The sequence below is a fragment of the Bacillus rossius genome, chromosome 3, assembly GCF_032445375.1.
Source record: "Bacillus rossius redtenbacheri isolate Brsri chromosome 3, Brsri_v3, whole genome shotgun sequence".
NCBI classification, from domain to species: domain Eukaryota; kingdom Metazoa; phylum Arthropoda; class Insecta; order Phasmatodea; family Bacillidae; genus Bacillus; species Bacillus rossius.
Window position 1 is genome coordinate 68,498,129 of NC_086332.1, and position 16,590 is coordinate 68,514,718.

At 37.5% G+C, this 16,590-nt stretch overlaps 1 protein-coding gene across 2 annotated transcripts in view; it reads left to right on the top strand.

Moving 5' to 3' along the window:
• Positions 1-16,590, top strand: part of LOC134530850 (exportin-6-B-like) — a 97,356-nt gene that overhangs the window by 54,803 nt on the left and 25,963 nt on the right. For both annotated transcript variants that reach the window (XM_063366107.1, XM_063366106.1), the window contains exons 11-17: positions 1,411-1,597; positions 3,149-3,278; positions 4,080-4,326; positions 5,783-6,049; positions 11,185-11,351; positions 13,783-13,945; positions 15,091-15,354. In XM_063366107.1, coding sequence (XP_063222177.1) covers positions 1,411-1,597; positions 3,149-3,278; positions 4,080-4,326; positions 5,783-6,049; positions 11,185-11,351; positions 13,783-13,945; positions 15,091-15,354 — 1,425 coding nt within the window. The remainder of the gene's footprint in view (positions 1-1,410; positions 1,598-3,148; positions 3,279-4,079; positions 4,327-5,782; positions 6,050-11,184; positions 11,352-13,782; positions 13,946-15,090; positions 15,355-16,590) is intronic.

A 16,590-nucleotide genomic window follows, 5' to 3' on the forward strand; every position in this document is an offset into this window, starting at 1 on the left:
CCGTGTCGACTCATCATTGGACTAGGGAACCCTTATGGTCTGCTCCAAGTGATCGGAGCACCACCAGCAAGTGCGAGACCTACCCATTGTGATCCTGGGCCGTCAGAGGGAACCTCAGTGGGGATGTCCATTCACATAAGGATCATCTCATATTACTACCAACTAGGTTAACGTCTAGAGCTAACTACTGGTGCCGTCACCAGAGCTAGCTGGAGGTCCTTGAAGTTATTTCGGACTCTTCCCCAACCACCTATACCGATGCCCAGGGGTTTACAGCTGACTTGGGTCTGGGTGTCCTTGGCACTGCCAGCAGTGCACAAAGACTCCATTCCATTCACCTTGGTTCATGACAGTGAACCAGGCCGTTGGGATTCTCCACCCGGGGTTCAGTAGTCAAACCCACTAGAATGTTTTCAGTCGCATCTGCTGTTGCCTGCAGATTCAGCCCTTCCACAGTTTCTGGTACACCGCCAGACAATCTGATGACGCCTGAGGCAAGGGTGTTCATGGCAGAGGCCTCTTTAGTTAAGGACGCGGCTATGACCAGAGGCTGAGGATACTCATCCCAGCTTAGCCACCACTAACACCCCCCATCAGCGGTGTCACAAGGAGGCAGAGGATTGCCATGCAGTGCACCCATTGCACCCATTTCGTGGGCTTGTTGGGTCATGTCTCGGATAACTATAGCTGGCAACAGCTCCGACACCTCGAAAGAGCAATCACCTTTCCCACAGGGTCTATTGACAGTATATAATTACAATTGTAGTTATTCCCTAAACTGAATTAAATAATTAATCCCAATGATTTTACAGGCAAAACTATTTGTAAAAGCCATTCACATTAACTTCAGGCATTGCCCGGAATTATATACTATGCTTTAATGAATTATTTACTGTGCTTTAATGTATTATATACTGTGCTTTAATGAAGTATGTACTATGCTTCAATGAATTATATACTATGCTTTAATTTTATATGGGAACAGCTTAGTTGGAAAACTACAGGCTCTGCCTCTTAAATATGTCACATATGCCACTTTAGATCATTGTTTTATCACCACCTCCTGAACTTCCACTTAGTTGAAAAACTACATGCTCTACCTATAAACTGCGTCATGTATGCCACTTTAGTCTGAAGCTTCCTGAACCTCTAGTAAATATGGAATAAATTTAATAATTTGAATAATAATGATTTCCAAACCATAAAGTCTTTTTCATAAACTCATAATCAAAAAGTTAGAGGTCACATTATTTTTGGATAAATATGGTCATTTGTTTGTTATGATTCTCAATATACTATGTAGAATAAAATATTTTTTTAAAGTGAGGTGCTTTGTAATGTGCTAAGTTTCACTAGTAGGGATGTCTGGTTGGTTGTAACCTGTTACTGATGGGTTTGGTGTTTCGGCAGTATGAAACGTGGCAGGACATGTGTAACACTTACACTTCGCTGGACACGATGATCTCGAGCAAGGGGCAGGGGGAGCCACGCAAGCTGTGTCTCTCGGCCGAGCACGACATCTGTCGTATCCACTGCGTCTTGCGTGACCTGTCGTCCCTCACACAGATCATGGGGCAGCTTTCTGCACAAACCTTCGGTAAGTGTAAGTTAGTTTCATTGGCAGCGTCTTGTAGTACAACAGAGTTTTACTTGGCCAGTAAAACGTTGGATAAGAGAAAAAGTCTGATAAACATCAAAATATGTTATAACTTTACACATGTTTTACAACAAAACAACAGAAATATTTAACTGGGAAAAACAATTGGGGTTACTAATTAGTTGCATTAGAGTTGAGAACAACATAAAATAGACTATGCTCATGCTCGCAATTTGGAGTTCTTGTTGCCAATGATGTGTTTTTTGAGGTGGGATGTCTGGTAATATGGAATTTTGGATAACTGAAGGCCAGATAAATTCTTTAACTGTATTTAAATATATATCTTATCCTTTCATTAAAAACAAAGAAGAATTTTAATAGTAAAAGTTAAAAAATATATACTAGTCAAACTAGAATGAAAAGAAGGAAATGATAGAGGATTCCAGAAATCATAGTCTCAAATCCCATCCAAGCCATCTTGATTTATTTTTCCGTGATTTCCCAAAACCACCCCAGGCTAATGATGGAATGGCTATGTATAAGAATCCATGATCAAGTTCTTTGATCTGTGTTGTAGTTCTGTCTCTGATGACGTGTTTTCCAGACTCAAAACCGTACTTAGAAAAGAATAAATTTACTTTCGTATTTTCACACAGAAAATATTAATCAACATAGGATGTAAAGTGCGCCAATATTGAATGAGAAAGACTTGAATGTGGCTCATTATAGTCAAGTGTCAAGCGTGTGAAAGAAGAAAGGGAACCTGCACTTTATTGTAGCTTCGACTTACACTCATCCCTTTCCCTGCTCCCTTCGCAGACGTGGCTGTCTTGTAGTCAGCTGCGAGGAGCTGCGAGTCCAACAGCCCGTCGGCTAGTCCGATGGCCCGAGGCCGGTGTGGTGATGTGGCATGGGGGGAGCACAGGAGTGATGACGTGTTGCAGTAGGTGTTCCCTATTTACTTTTGCACGTTTGTCTGTGATTAGCTAACTTCAAGTCATCCTCATTCAAAGTTGGTGTATTGTTTGCTTTAATCTTATAATCCTCAGTGAGAAAATTCACATCATATTGATATTAAAATAAAATAAGTATTTTTGCTATTACTTCAATAAATTTATTTTGAGTAAGTTTAGCAATACAGCACTAAAATTTCTGTGTGTATTGTCCTTTAGCATTGAGCACAGCTAAATTTCTTTGACACTGTTATTGTATTTGAATTGTAAATTGATTTAAGCATTAATTCAACTAGTAGTGGCAAATACACATAAAAAAACTGAGTTAAAAAAACTAAATATTTTTTTCATATAGTGATGAATTTTTTTCCTCATTATTTAATCAGTTGAGCTGAAAAATTATATTTTACTTGTTTGTATCAATATTATTATTATTATTATTATCTATTTAGTCTATGATGTGCATTTTCAAGTCGGAAGTTTAAATTGCTGGTATACTAATCATTTTTAGAAAATTCATGTTTGGTCACCTTTGAGGTAGCCAAGGAACTTGTATGGTCTGTTTCTTTATGCAGATGTTTGTGAATGCTTTTTGCAGGTGATGGGTCCGTTTCTCATGCACAGATAGTAGTTCCAATGTTCATTGAGCTCGTCACGTTTTCCGCTTGCCATCGGCTTCACCACATCACTGCCATTTCGCCTGTGCTCAAGTCAGACTTTGTTGAAGTGTAAGTTCAACAGTTATTCTGTTTATGTATTTATTATTTATGTATTGATGAGTTTTGTGGCGGAATTCTGTAAGAGTGCTAACAGTTAATCTCAACATACATTTGTAGGTTTCCCGGTAGATGCATAATGAAGAAATTCATAAGAAAAATATTTACGTACTACCTTAGCAGAATACTGCCACTGCCTTTCACCAGGCAACCCACAAAATGTGTCAGCAATACTCACCCTCTTAGCTGTGTAGCCCAGCCGACACAAGAGGAATGCACACTGCAAGTCTTGGAGCAGATTGAACTAGGCCTAGCTACCCAACCCTACCTGGCCCACCAGCTTAGGTGATACAGTGCAGAAGGGTTCTTGTTCTTGCTACCTTAGTAGGTTACTGTGTGATGTATTGTAAACAATAATCTTCAGAATGCATTCACCATCAATTGAACCAAATCAAGTTAGCAGGCTTTCTTAGAATATTTTGGTTGCATGTTTGGGAAACTTACCTGTCCCCTTCATGATTGTTATCTCATTCAGGGTATATCTGATTCGTGATTCCATATGACGAGCTTTATTGTATCAAGATTCTCCTACTCTTTCCAACATAGCACACCATTTCTCTTTTATTATGGGTTTGAGATCATTTCATTTCTTTAAGGGTTCATTAATGCCCTTTTGGATTTTGGTTTTTAGGGCATCATTGCAGTAGGAGTCACTTCATGGCTGCAGTTAAGTTAGGTTTTTTACTTGCTATTAAAAACTGGTTCACCCTGGTTTTCGAAACATGTGGTAAGGTAGCGTGGTGCCCAGCGCAGGTACGCCCAAGTGCTGGCCGCCCTCAAGTCGTGGTGCCACTGGGTGCGGCAGGGCGTGAACCAGGTGGTGGTGAGCGCAGTGGTCGATGTGCTCACGACCCCAGGAGAGCCGACCAAGCTGTGCCACTCGGCCGCACACTTGCTGGCCACACTCACCTCCACGGTGCGCCCCCCGCGCCTCTGGGAGCTGGAGGCGATGCGCGACCTCTACCACTCCGTTCACTCCCTCACGCATCTGCCGCCACAGGTGAGCGTCATTAGCTCTCTTAGCTCTCACTAACCACCCCAACAAACTTTAAATAAGCTTGACCAAAAGTGCTGTTAAAATAAAGCAACAGCAGTGCAAAACGGTGTGAAAAATATGTGTAAAAAGTTTATTTGTTTTCAAATATTTGGTAAAATATTCATTATTGCCCCCTTTTTTTTCTCTCCGTAAAATTGTTTTTCTATAGCCCGTGGATTAAACTGAAGGAATATTTTTTTTGTTATGAATTGGCAAGTTTAAGTTCCTGAAACTATTCCACCAAACAGTCCTTTAAAAAATAAGATCTTCATCTATACATGATCCTATCTATAACCTTCTTAGAATTCAAACGCCAAGCTAAGATAACTTACTGTTGAATCATGCAGACATGAGGTAAATACTAAATAAAGCAGCCCGCCAACTTCTGTCATCTGGCAAAAAAAGGCCAGTATATTCACTTTGTTTATGTTTCTAAATGTTGTAAAATCAACAAAATTTTATCAAGCAGACACACAGGCTGAACGTACTAAAAACAGCTTGTAAAATGTCTTCTCATACTATTAACAATCATTTCTTGGTCTAAACTATAAAAATACTCAGTCTCAAATTGCAAACAAAAAGAGAATATAAGTTAATATCATATTATTTCTCACATTTTTTCCAATGTTTTTGAGGAAACAAAGTTCTTTCTCTACTTTATAAAGACAGATTTTTTAGTGTCAGATCACGTAATAAAAGGAAAGTACTATGAAACCAGGTATCATTAGTAAATATGTAGTATCTTATCTTGTTATCAATGCCATCCTACTTTTTCATCAAATAACCTAAGATGTGTAACTTAGTGTTGTAATCACAACACAAAGAGCAACATATGTATCACATTTGCGCTGTTACTATTGATTTTTGCTTTAATATAAAAAACACTATGTTCGAGATATCTAAACTTGTTTCCTATGTTACAAATCAATGATGTACCATGTGATAATTTCAGAAATGGCATCGGCGAACTCGTGAAAATAGTTGTATTAAGTACCAAAAAAAAAATTTGCTCAAAAATTGAAATTTTTCAAAAAAAAAATTTAAAAATGATCTTATTTGTTCATTTTTTTGTGAATTTTGTGTTCCACTATGTTTTGGTCTTCCTAGCTCATACTGCCTCTTGCATCTGCAGTGGGTCTTGCTTATTTTTCTGTGAGCTTGGACCATTTGCCAGGTCTATTAAATAGTGTTTCCTCATGCTTACTCAAACTATCAGTCTGTAAATCAGAAAAGGTAGTTCATTGATTTAAAATTGTGTGGGAAGACTAGACGTTAAGTAGCATTTACACATTCATGCTGCATAGATACAAATTCTTAGACTCTGGAAGGTGTGTGGTAATGTGTCGATGGAGAAGTGTCTAGCGGGGCTTACAGAGAAACAGGAGCAGGCTGTGATGAGGGTGGGTAATGGTCTGTGCAGACGCACCGCCTGGTGCAGCGGGCACTATGTGCTATGGTCCTGCTGCCGTGGCCAGGGGTGGCAACCCAGGAATGGGACCAGCGCCACAAGCTGCTGCTAGGGCTGCTGGAGGCCAGTGGGGCGGACTTGGGTCGGCTCGCGCGTGTCCCGGAGCCCCAGGCCGGCCCCGCCATCACCTCCACGCTGCACCTACTGGGTGACATGGTGGAGATCGCTCGTGAGGAGGGCTGCTCCGCCTCTAGGAAGATGCTCTACTCCGCCATCCATGTAAGCATCGCTTCCTTAATCAATGAAATGTAACTGTTCCTGACACCCACTGTATGGTGCTGAGATGTTCGTTTATTCAGTGTAACTTGACAAAAGTTCTAACGCCACCAGTGTTAAACTGGACTAAAAGGTGACGAGGGGTGAAGGTTGCTGAGTAGGGATAGAAGGGGAGGGGATGGGGAGAGGAGGGTGCTGGTTTCACGATTTTTGCACTTCTTGCCTGCCTTTCAGGTTTCTCAGGAGTTAGTCATACTGTCCTTCAATTAATACACCAGCAGATATTTCTGAGGACCTTCCTATTTATTTGTAGTCTTTGCATGCTCAGCCGTGTACAGGAAGTCTTGTTGCTGTAGACTCATTTCATTAGTTGAAACAATAATTGAAGTACTAGAAAGAATTACCATGATAAAAATTTAATTAAAATAAAATAAAATAACAAATATGGAATCTGATATACATTACGATCATGTGTAACTTTCAGCTACCGTAGAACCCTTTTATAATGAGTGTGCTTTTGTCATATTTAAGTCCTGCCATTTTCCCCATAAGGACAATGTATTTATTTCCTGCATATAAAGTTTCCAAAATGGTGCATTTTCTGCTTATAACGTTTGCTTTCTAAAATTCAATAATACAAAAAAAAAGTTTTAAAAACATAAAAACCTTTAAAAGGTTTACTTTACACTTTACGTACATTTTGGTATACAATCACTGTCATACCATAGATGTAGATTGTTCAAATATAATTGTAAACAAAAACAATATGTAAGAGTACCAGAACACTGGTGCTACATGTTAGTGCTGGCTAACGTTGTGTATTCTATGTATTGAAGGTATATAATGCTCCCAGTTATGTGTTTGTTGGCACCCGTATCTTGAAAAAAGATAACAAATCCTTCCATTCCTTTCCATTCTAGTGTGTTTTCACATGTACGTACGTAATTTGACAATATTTTAGCTTGCCAACTATTCCACGATGGCAAAAAAAACCAATTGGTGATTAAAATTATAATTTATTTAATTTGTAGGTAGGAATCCCAAAATTACACATTTTGTAGTAGTGAAGGAATTGGAAATAGGCATTCCTATTCTTAAACATTGTCATGAATCGTGAAGACAGTTTTATAGAAATGTGGCAGTGTGTCTTTAAAGACAAATAAAATCAAGCATTGAGTGTACCGATCAGTGGTTTTAACATTAAATTTGTTTACACAGCTTGATTAGTCCATGGGTAAAAAGTGAAACACTAACAAGTGCTAAATTTATATTTCCTGCTTATAATGATTTTTCCATATTACCTCGTGAATAATGTTATAACAGGGTTCTACTGTAATTTGCTTAGTGGGAAATTTCAAAAATCTTAAACTTAAAGAACTTGAACTGCATGCTGAATGATATTTAGCTTCAATGAAGCAGCCCACTCATTTTTTGCGTGCACAGGACTGTTGGAAATTATTCCAGTTTTATTTGGAACAACAATCTTCCTCGTTCTGGGCTTAATGCCGTTATATTAAAAATAACGTGAAATTGGAACACTAGTACAGTGATATGTTTTTTATCTGGAACCTTTGGGACCGCGGAAAATTATTGAACGTTAACAATAATTTAATGGACCAAAAATTGTGAAATGAGAAATGATTTCATGAGAAAACAGGAAACTCTGTATTGAAATGAAAATAGACAGTAACAATGAACGCTTGATGAACTAAAAGTGCAGGCAGTACAGTAACGCAACTTTGCGGTCAAGAACAAAAGCCGGAATCCACCTTAAAATATCTGAATGTTCTGCTTGATTGGTGCTGGACTGCAGAATGTGCTGAGCCAGAGAATGCTGGATTAATGATCTTTCACTGTATAATGTTTTCTTAACATGCACAGCACATTTTTGATTTCTTTCAAACCATGAAAAACTTCTCTCTCTTTGGCAAAGAAGTCTCTGCACACCACAGAGGAGACGATTATTCCAGATGGAAATAAAGCAGTATTTCTGGGTGTAAGCTCAACGTGTCTATCCCTAACAGTAGCTATGTGTAAATATTTAATTTTTTTTATTTTATGTGTATGTTGGGGATGTACAGATCCACTTTTGAACAGTTAATCCAGATATTTGTTCTGATTATGATTTGTTGTGGTAATAAAAATACAGTCTATCCAAAAATTTTCGATTTTAATTTTTGTTAATACAATTTTGCAATATATATGGTTACAACACATAGAAGATCAACAAACAATTACATAGCAAAAGATAGGAAAGCCTTAATTCATTTTCCTGTAATGTCGGTGACATTTCTATTATAATATGCAGTAGGTACAGTGAAACCTCTATCCATCATTTTTCATAGGACCAGCAATAAAAAACAATGCATGCAGGAAAACAATAGATGTGGGATTTGTTTACAGACCTCGGTAAATGTATGCATAAGCAATGGTTTCCAAGCTTGTTATACATAAAATCATTATAAAAATTTTAAATAATAGTAATCATTTGTTAAATCAGTTTTATTTTAAATTAAGCAGATCACTAATTTCAAAATACATATGTATATCAATTAACACAATTCACAAATTGAACAAAACAAAATAGTAACAACAAACAGATTTTAATAAATTAAGAATTTCTGAAATTTCACATTATGTATACGTCTTGCAAGTTCCATAATATATATTACAGTTTACTTTGCATACCTCAAATGTATGTATTTAGCTATGTACATATATTAAAGCACAAAAATATTACATAGTACTAATCCAAGCCCAGAAAGTCACCACCTAAAAAATGCACATTCACAGAAAAATGTTATGCACTGCAAATGATATGTATGTATTAATGTTTCTTTAAAAAATCCTTTATTGAGGTTTGTTTGGTGTTGGTATTTTTTTTCAAATGGAACATCACTGATTCCATTTGCAAAATAGTGTCCTGATCTGTGTCACTAACTTTGCAAGAATAGCAGAATGCACTGTTTCGAAAGCAGCATGTGCTTGAGCAAATGACGGGACCACCTCAGTCTGTGTTGGTTCAGTGTCAGAGTCCTCACTACTGCTGTCCTGGAGAGCTTGAGCTGTGTCACACAAGGCCTCTACACTTTGAATAGGACCACATGTAGCAACTTCTTCATCAATTCTTGCATATGTGTCATAGCCAACATTCTGTGTGTCCAGTTTCTCGAAATCACCATGAAAATCTTCACCATTTTCTTCCTGAACATCACTTGAAGAAGCTAGAGCACCACCTGCAACACCACACTTGGCAAAGCAGTTTGTGAAGTTGTGGGGGTCACCTTCTTCCATGCTGCAGCAATATAGTGGATAGCTTGCAGCACATTCAACTTGAGTCCCACAGTGCTGCCTTCAGTGGCCATGTCCAGCAGGCACACAACTTTCTGGACTAGCATTCTCCTATAATGGTGTTTAAAACATTTTATAACACCCATGTCCAATGGCTGGCAAATACTAGTGCAATTTGGAGGGTAGAAGACAACTTTCACATTTCTCAAAAAACTAACGTCTAGTGGATGTGCAGCACAGTTATCAATAAAGAGCAGAATATTCCTGCAACGAGAACCCATTTTGCAATCCAACGCCCTCAAAAATGAAGTGAATGTATCTGCAGTCATCCTGCACTTTTATTTGATTTATACTTAGCTGGAAGCATTTTTGCATTCTTTAAACACCTAGGATTTTTCGATTTCCCAATTACAACTGGCTGTAACTTATCGGAACCGTCACTGTTGGTACACAACACCACTGTTAGTCTGTCTTTAGAATGCTTACCCCCATAACAATTTTCTCCTTTCACTGCAAGTGTTCTCTCTGGCAAACAGTTATAGAACAGGCCTGTTTCGTCAGCGTTATATATATCGCGAGGTTCATAACCTTCAAGGATCTTCGGAAGATTGTCAAACCAACGACCAGTGACCTGTTCATCTACTGATGCACTTTCCCCGCAGACCTTCTTGGAGACTAAGCCATGACGTTCCTTAAACCTTGTAGACCATCCATTTGACGCTGAAAAATTTTATGCCTAATCGCAGTGCGATTTGCATCGCTTTCTCTTTTATTATTGTTCCATCAACGGGAATATGCGAAGCCCTTGCTTGCTGGTACCACTTAAACAGTGCATCTTCAACTTCACGGAAATTAGATTCCCTACCAGTCTTTCTTTTTTTACTTGATAGGCCGTATTTGCTGACTTGCGCACGTATTTCTTTACATTTGTTGAAGACCGAATTTAGTGTAGAAGGTGGAATTCCGAGACGTTTAGCAACATCTACTCTCTTCTCGCCAGGATTATTCTCCACTTCTTCGACGATCTTTAACCTCTCGTCTAGTTTTCTTACTTTTTTCGGTCGGGCCATCACCAGGGTCACAATAAAAACGTTAAAATATATTTCATGTAGCTGCTGAATACTTTCAAATGCACTGTATTTTCACGTGACCACGTGCCAAAAAATGTTTACAGGTACATACATAAAACAAAACAGAAATGAATTAGACCAAAGATGACGAGATACATAAAAAAAACGTGCGTAGTGTTGCCAACAAGACAAAAATACCGCCCGAGCGATGAGGTAAAAGCGCAACTATCAATTGTAGAAGTACATTAGCCGCCATCTTGAGTTGTTCAACGATCGATACAAGAAAAACAAAGGGCGCGCTCCAAAATTTTGAGCAATCAATACAGGAAAAACAAACTTTCAAAAACGACACAAACGGGATTATTTAACGTTGTTTATGTGGGCTTATTGAAGGGACCAGAATAAACAAACAATTGATACGGAAAAATGTTAGATGCGGGATCCATGCATCGAGGTTCCACTGTACATACATATTGTGTTGAAATCAAATTTCTGGATGATTAAGGTCAAAATCAGAATTTTAAATAATTTCATATCACTTGCAGTTGTTGAGAGATAACTTGCGAAATATAACTGTAGGCTCAAATGCAATGACAAATAATTACAAACATTTTAATCAAAATAAATAGGTTAAATTTCCTGGTTTCATAAATTCTAGATTCAATGACAATTCACTGATGCATCGAGCATGTCCCTAAAGTAGATGTAAAAATATGACCATAAGTGTAATCGGGGTAGAGCAGGTAGGTGAGCAAGCTGGCTGTCATCTTGTTTCAGGGGAACATCCAGCAAACTCTAGAGCTGTTCCCTCAGTACGTGCACTCGCCAGAAATCTGCGAGGCCATCCTCAACTTCTTCCTGGCTGCCTTCTCCGGCCTGACCCAGCAGCTGGGGGCGTCCTTCACCGAGCACGCTGTGCATACCTGCCTCGTTGTTTTCACCAGGTACCACATCTCGCATCTCCTGTCTCACGCAGCACGGTGGCCCACAGGGTGTCTGCCGGTCACGGAATGGAAGGACTAGTCACGTAACATGAAAAAGACCCTAAAAAAAAACAGTAACTGTGTTGAAAGTCAATGTTTAATTTCCAGCAGCATTTTTCTCACTTGCAGTCTGTTTTTTGATACCTATTTTCAGTTTATCATCACACCTTAAATATAAATAGTTGGAAATTGTACACATGAATCGTCTGGAAATTGTCTCTGAAAAAGTTTGAGCTTTCTATCATAAAAATTGGCAAGTGTCTGCGAATAGTACTAGATAGTTTCGTGCTGGTCTATTTAATTTTGTTTATTATAAAAAATGACAGTGATTTACATAACATAATTTACAATTTTTTTTATCAAGACCTGAAATTTGTACACTTAGTTTGATTGTGTGCAGAAAAAAGTAAAAGATTGTTTTTAAGCAGCTTTGTTACGCCGTTCTTTTTGCTCGCATTCCGATTGCATTTCTTACAATATAAAATCATGCTTTCTATGAAAAACTTAGGAAACTTGTTAATTGGAATGTTTAGAGTTTAGGGTTCAGTATACACAAGTTAAAGTAAATTAATATTTCCCTATTTTTATTTTTTTTTCCTTGTAACATGTTTTAAGTGTTACTACTCCACGAATTTTTTTATTTTTTATTTTTTGTGATTGAGTTTTGATATATTCATCCAAAATTTTGACATGTGAATAATAGTTTACAAAACATTTTATTATTGTTATATTGTTACTGTTTGGTTAGTACTAACAGGCTCTAGTCTGAGGAATCAGTTGATTATTTCACACAAGTGACAAGTGTCATAATTTTTACACTAGAGCAGTAGTGGCCAACCCATGGCCTTTTGGACATTTGTAGACTGCCAAGGCTTAGGCAGTGGCTGTCCACAAAAGCTTGAAATGTCCAACTGCTGAATAAATCAGTTTCTAAAAAGATTATACAATCTTGCGAAACTTAAATTTGTTAAGTATACTTTTCAATTGCTGTAAATAAAATGTGTGATACTCTCCATTGTTTATATGTACTTGAGTTCGATCAAAAATCAGAAAACCATAAAATCACAGTAAAAGGTGTGGAGATTATACCTAGTTGTTAAGACTTAGAAGGAGCATAAAATATATAAATTAACCTATTAGATATTAATTTTTTTTTTGTAATTTTTGTAACTATTTAAACAAAAGGTTTGCCAACATGAAATAGGCTATGAACATTGACTTCAAGTGTCCTCAGCTAAACTATATGCCATGTTGAGCTATAAGAATGTATTATAACTAGGACTGTGTGAGTATCAGTTTTTTAGTTTGAATTGAATACACATATCAAATGATTCTCGAATATGAATTTATAATATGAATATTAAGAATGAGAATTAATAATAATTGGTAAAATTTTGTTAAAAAAACTTTAATTTGACAGAAAAATTTTGTGTTTTTAATCATGCAGTCAACCTAACTTAACCAACGAATCAACATTTCATTTCAGTTCCTATTTGACTTATTTTTCAGAATCTGTTTTTTTTTATATATTAACATCTGTTTTGTCATAGATACATTCAGCACTTAAGCTGCTGCTGTGTTGTATGGTGTTAGATTGATTGTGGTTATCATTTTATATGCCGTTGAAACAAAGGCGTGTCTGTGTTTTGTGGTGTTGAAGTTCATAATTAATTGCTGTTGTTTATTTATTTTTTTCCCTCTTCTGGTACATAGTGACAAAACGAATCCAGATAGTATTTTTTTGACATGTCACTAATATGCAGTGTTTTGAATAGTTCTCACGATCTTTCCGTTTATGTTTAGCGAGATAGTAGTGAAAAAATCTTTGAATACTTTGAATGCTTGTTGCATGTTTCAAATTTCATTTATTTTTCATGTTTTTAATAATGAAGTACCATTAAAATATCAAGTAAAGAATTTATATCGCACAAATGGCTTAACCTCAACAGTGAATGTTGGTATACGACAAACTCACGAGGCTATGTCAAGCAAACAAGCAAACAAATATTTGTTACCTATTTCGAAGTGTAAGTTTTCGAGGTAAAATCTAAAACTATTTGATTGGTATTTGAAAATTTGAATATTCGCATGGGCTTAAATACAGCCACTGTTTTGCAAGCTGTGGTTTGATATTAAAATCCAAAATGGCAAAAACGAACTGAATTTAAAATGATTTTTTTTGGGGTCTTCTAGTCCTTTGACATTTCAAATTGAATCATCTTTTTGATTATTCATTACTAATAGACCCAGCATGTGTAACTCATTCACAAAATTTAAATGAAAACCGTAGAACATGTATGAAGCCAATAAGATTTAATGGAAACAGTTGGGCAGGTGCGGAGGTTGCCTTGGCCAGGCTGGTGCTGTGAAGCCAGGGGCTGGTGGCTTGCAGGGACCAGGTGCGCACGTCGCTGGGGCAGGAAGGTGGCGCGGGGACCAGAGTGATAGAGAAGTTCCTGCAGCTCCTGCAGCTGGTCATGGCTGAGCCCGGAGCCGCCTTCAAGAGCTTCGTGCCGGGCACCGTCGCACTCTGCCTCGACCACATATACCCCCTGGTGCGCTCCCAACCTTCAGTCAACTTGCACATTTTGTTTTCTGGCAAAAAGGTTTTTTTTTTAATAAAAAGCTTGATATTTAATACTTTCAACTACTAATAATGTCATCTTTTTTGTCTTACGTCTTCATATTCACTTATTTTATTTGTAGATTCCTGCAAGAAAATCGGAAGGAGACATGTTATGCCTTATGCCTTTCTAATGCATCTATCTCTCCCTATCTCATTGTCATGAAAAAGATCCGTAACACTAAGCAAGATGTTCACAGTGTCCATTTATATTGGCATGTATCTAGGAAACCAAATGATTTATTTTAAAAATAATTATACCTTAAAATACACATACTTTTTTCTTCTTGTTACCCCAAAAAAAAAGTACCTAAGTGGTTTGCTGTCTGCCTACTTGCCATTTTAAGTCTGTGAAATATGTCAAAGGCAGAGAGAATCTCAGAACTATATGTTTGTAGCAACCAAGTTCTTCCTTAAACATTTTTTTCCTTTATTCGTGCCTTATTTTACAAATAACGTAGAAATCTCTATCCAATGGGTTATCAAAATGTTTGGTATTGTTAGGTCTGATCCAATTATTTCAAATCCAAATATCGAATTCGGATTCCAGAGAGTACCTTGAATATATCCTTCAGATCCGACTCTAGGTGTCAAGAGTCAAAACTAAAATAATTACAATAAATGAAAAATATTAACTATGTTGTTGAAACATTCTACACTTTAAAATGGTTTGTTTCACAAACCATGTTTCCATAATCAATACATGTTGTAATTTTTTTTTAATAATTACATGGTAAAAGTACAAAAGAGGATAGTTAAGAGGATGGTTATGAAGAAAAAAATGGAATTGGTAAACTTCAGAGATCATTATTACTGAATTTTTTAATTATCTTCATTTCCTATAGTATTTTTCATAGAATCATTTTTTCTCGTATGTAAAATCCTTGGAATACTGAGGATTTGATGGTATTCGAGGATTTGACCGGCCCATCACTGATTTTTGGTTTTATTACTAAAAAATTTGCACTCAACCCAATCTACGTGTACACCGGTAGGGAGAAAGTAGTTAACTGATTGGTTAGTAAAGGGCAGTGTTGCAACTGGGGGACAGAGGGGACAGACGAGTGGTGCCCGCAGGTGCGGGAGAGCGAGCTTCCCGACGTGAAGCTGCAGCTGTTCGCGGTGTTGCACGCGGTGCTGGTGTTCCGCTGGCAGCACTTCTACCGCAGCTCAGTGCTGGAGCAGCCGGGCCCCGGGGCGGACTCCCCCCAGCACCGCGACCAGCTGCTGGCCATCCTGCAGGCATACGGCCGGTCCCTGCTGCAGCCCGACATCAACGTGTTCGCCCACAACCTGCGCAGCCTGGAGCAGGTCAACGCCAAGTGGCGGCTCTACCACAAGGTACACATCCTGGTTTTTATAACTTGGCCTATACAGCTCCTGTTTTTTAAATTTCATGGGGGCAACATGGCATAGGTCTTAGCTTTGGGCACTTGTTTAAGTCAACGTTTCTGACTCGGGGTAGTTATGACAATGTAGCCGCCCGTAAAACAAAAACAATCAATCAATTCTCCCCTACCATGGTCACACACTGGAGCCTGTTAGCAAATATTAGATTTTAAAAAGAAATAATGCTTGGTAAGATATGATTAGAGGCAATATTGTATGGTGAATAGCAATTCAAACCAAAATAAGAGTCAATACACAGCTAAACACCAAAATGGAAGTCAATTAGTGATGGGATTTTCGATACTTCGATACCTCGATACCTTCGATACTTGACGGTATCGTAAAGTATCGAGTATCGAAACTGTAAGTTCGATACATTTTTTCGATACTGGAATGCTTGTTCATTTATATTGAATTAAGTGTTGAGTCACCATCGAACAAGATACAACTACAGTAGAACCTCGATGATACGTTCCCGTTTTATACATTTTCCCGTGTCATACGCCGATTGATTTTGGTCCCGCCGGAAGTACTATATTTAGAATGGTTTACTTTCCCGGACCATGCACTTATAAAATCATTAATATCCCGTTTCATACGTTTTTACGAAGCGGAAAAGTCCTGAAATGCACAAATTTTTTTGTTATATTCCTCCTGATAAACTACGTTTTAATGCTTTTATTTTGAAAAACGTTCATTGTTTACCTTTTCAAACGTAAGAAAATAACTTTATTACACCATAGATATGGATAGTATCAGGAAGACTGTGCACTTCGCTAGTAGCATCTATGGCCAGCACCATCCCAAGCGAGACTAGTGGCGCAAACTAGCAATGATTATGAAAATGGTGCACGTGCTTTACCAAGGCACGGATCTCTTATTTTGTGCATTCATTAATCTTAGAACTGAATATACCCGTTTGTTATTGTTTTCTTACGATCGGATTGTTTTGTAATTTACATTTCTTAAGTTAAAATTTTATTGAAAATTGTTCTGTTGCATAAAGTTGTTTGTAAAATAAAACAAACCAGCAAACATATCTGATTTTCTTTTTACAATAGCCTAATTTTTTTATTTCTAATTTTGGCTTGGTGACTTCATAACATTTTGTAAGGCCACTGTTTCTCATTTTGTATTTCACTTCTATTTTTTATATTGATTTTTATACTCAAGTCTTTAAAGTTGTTT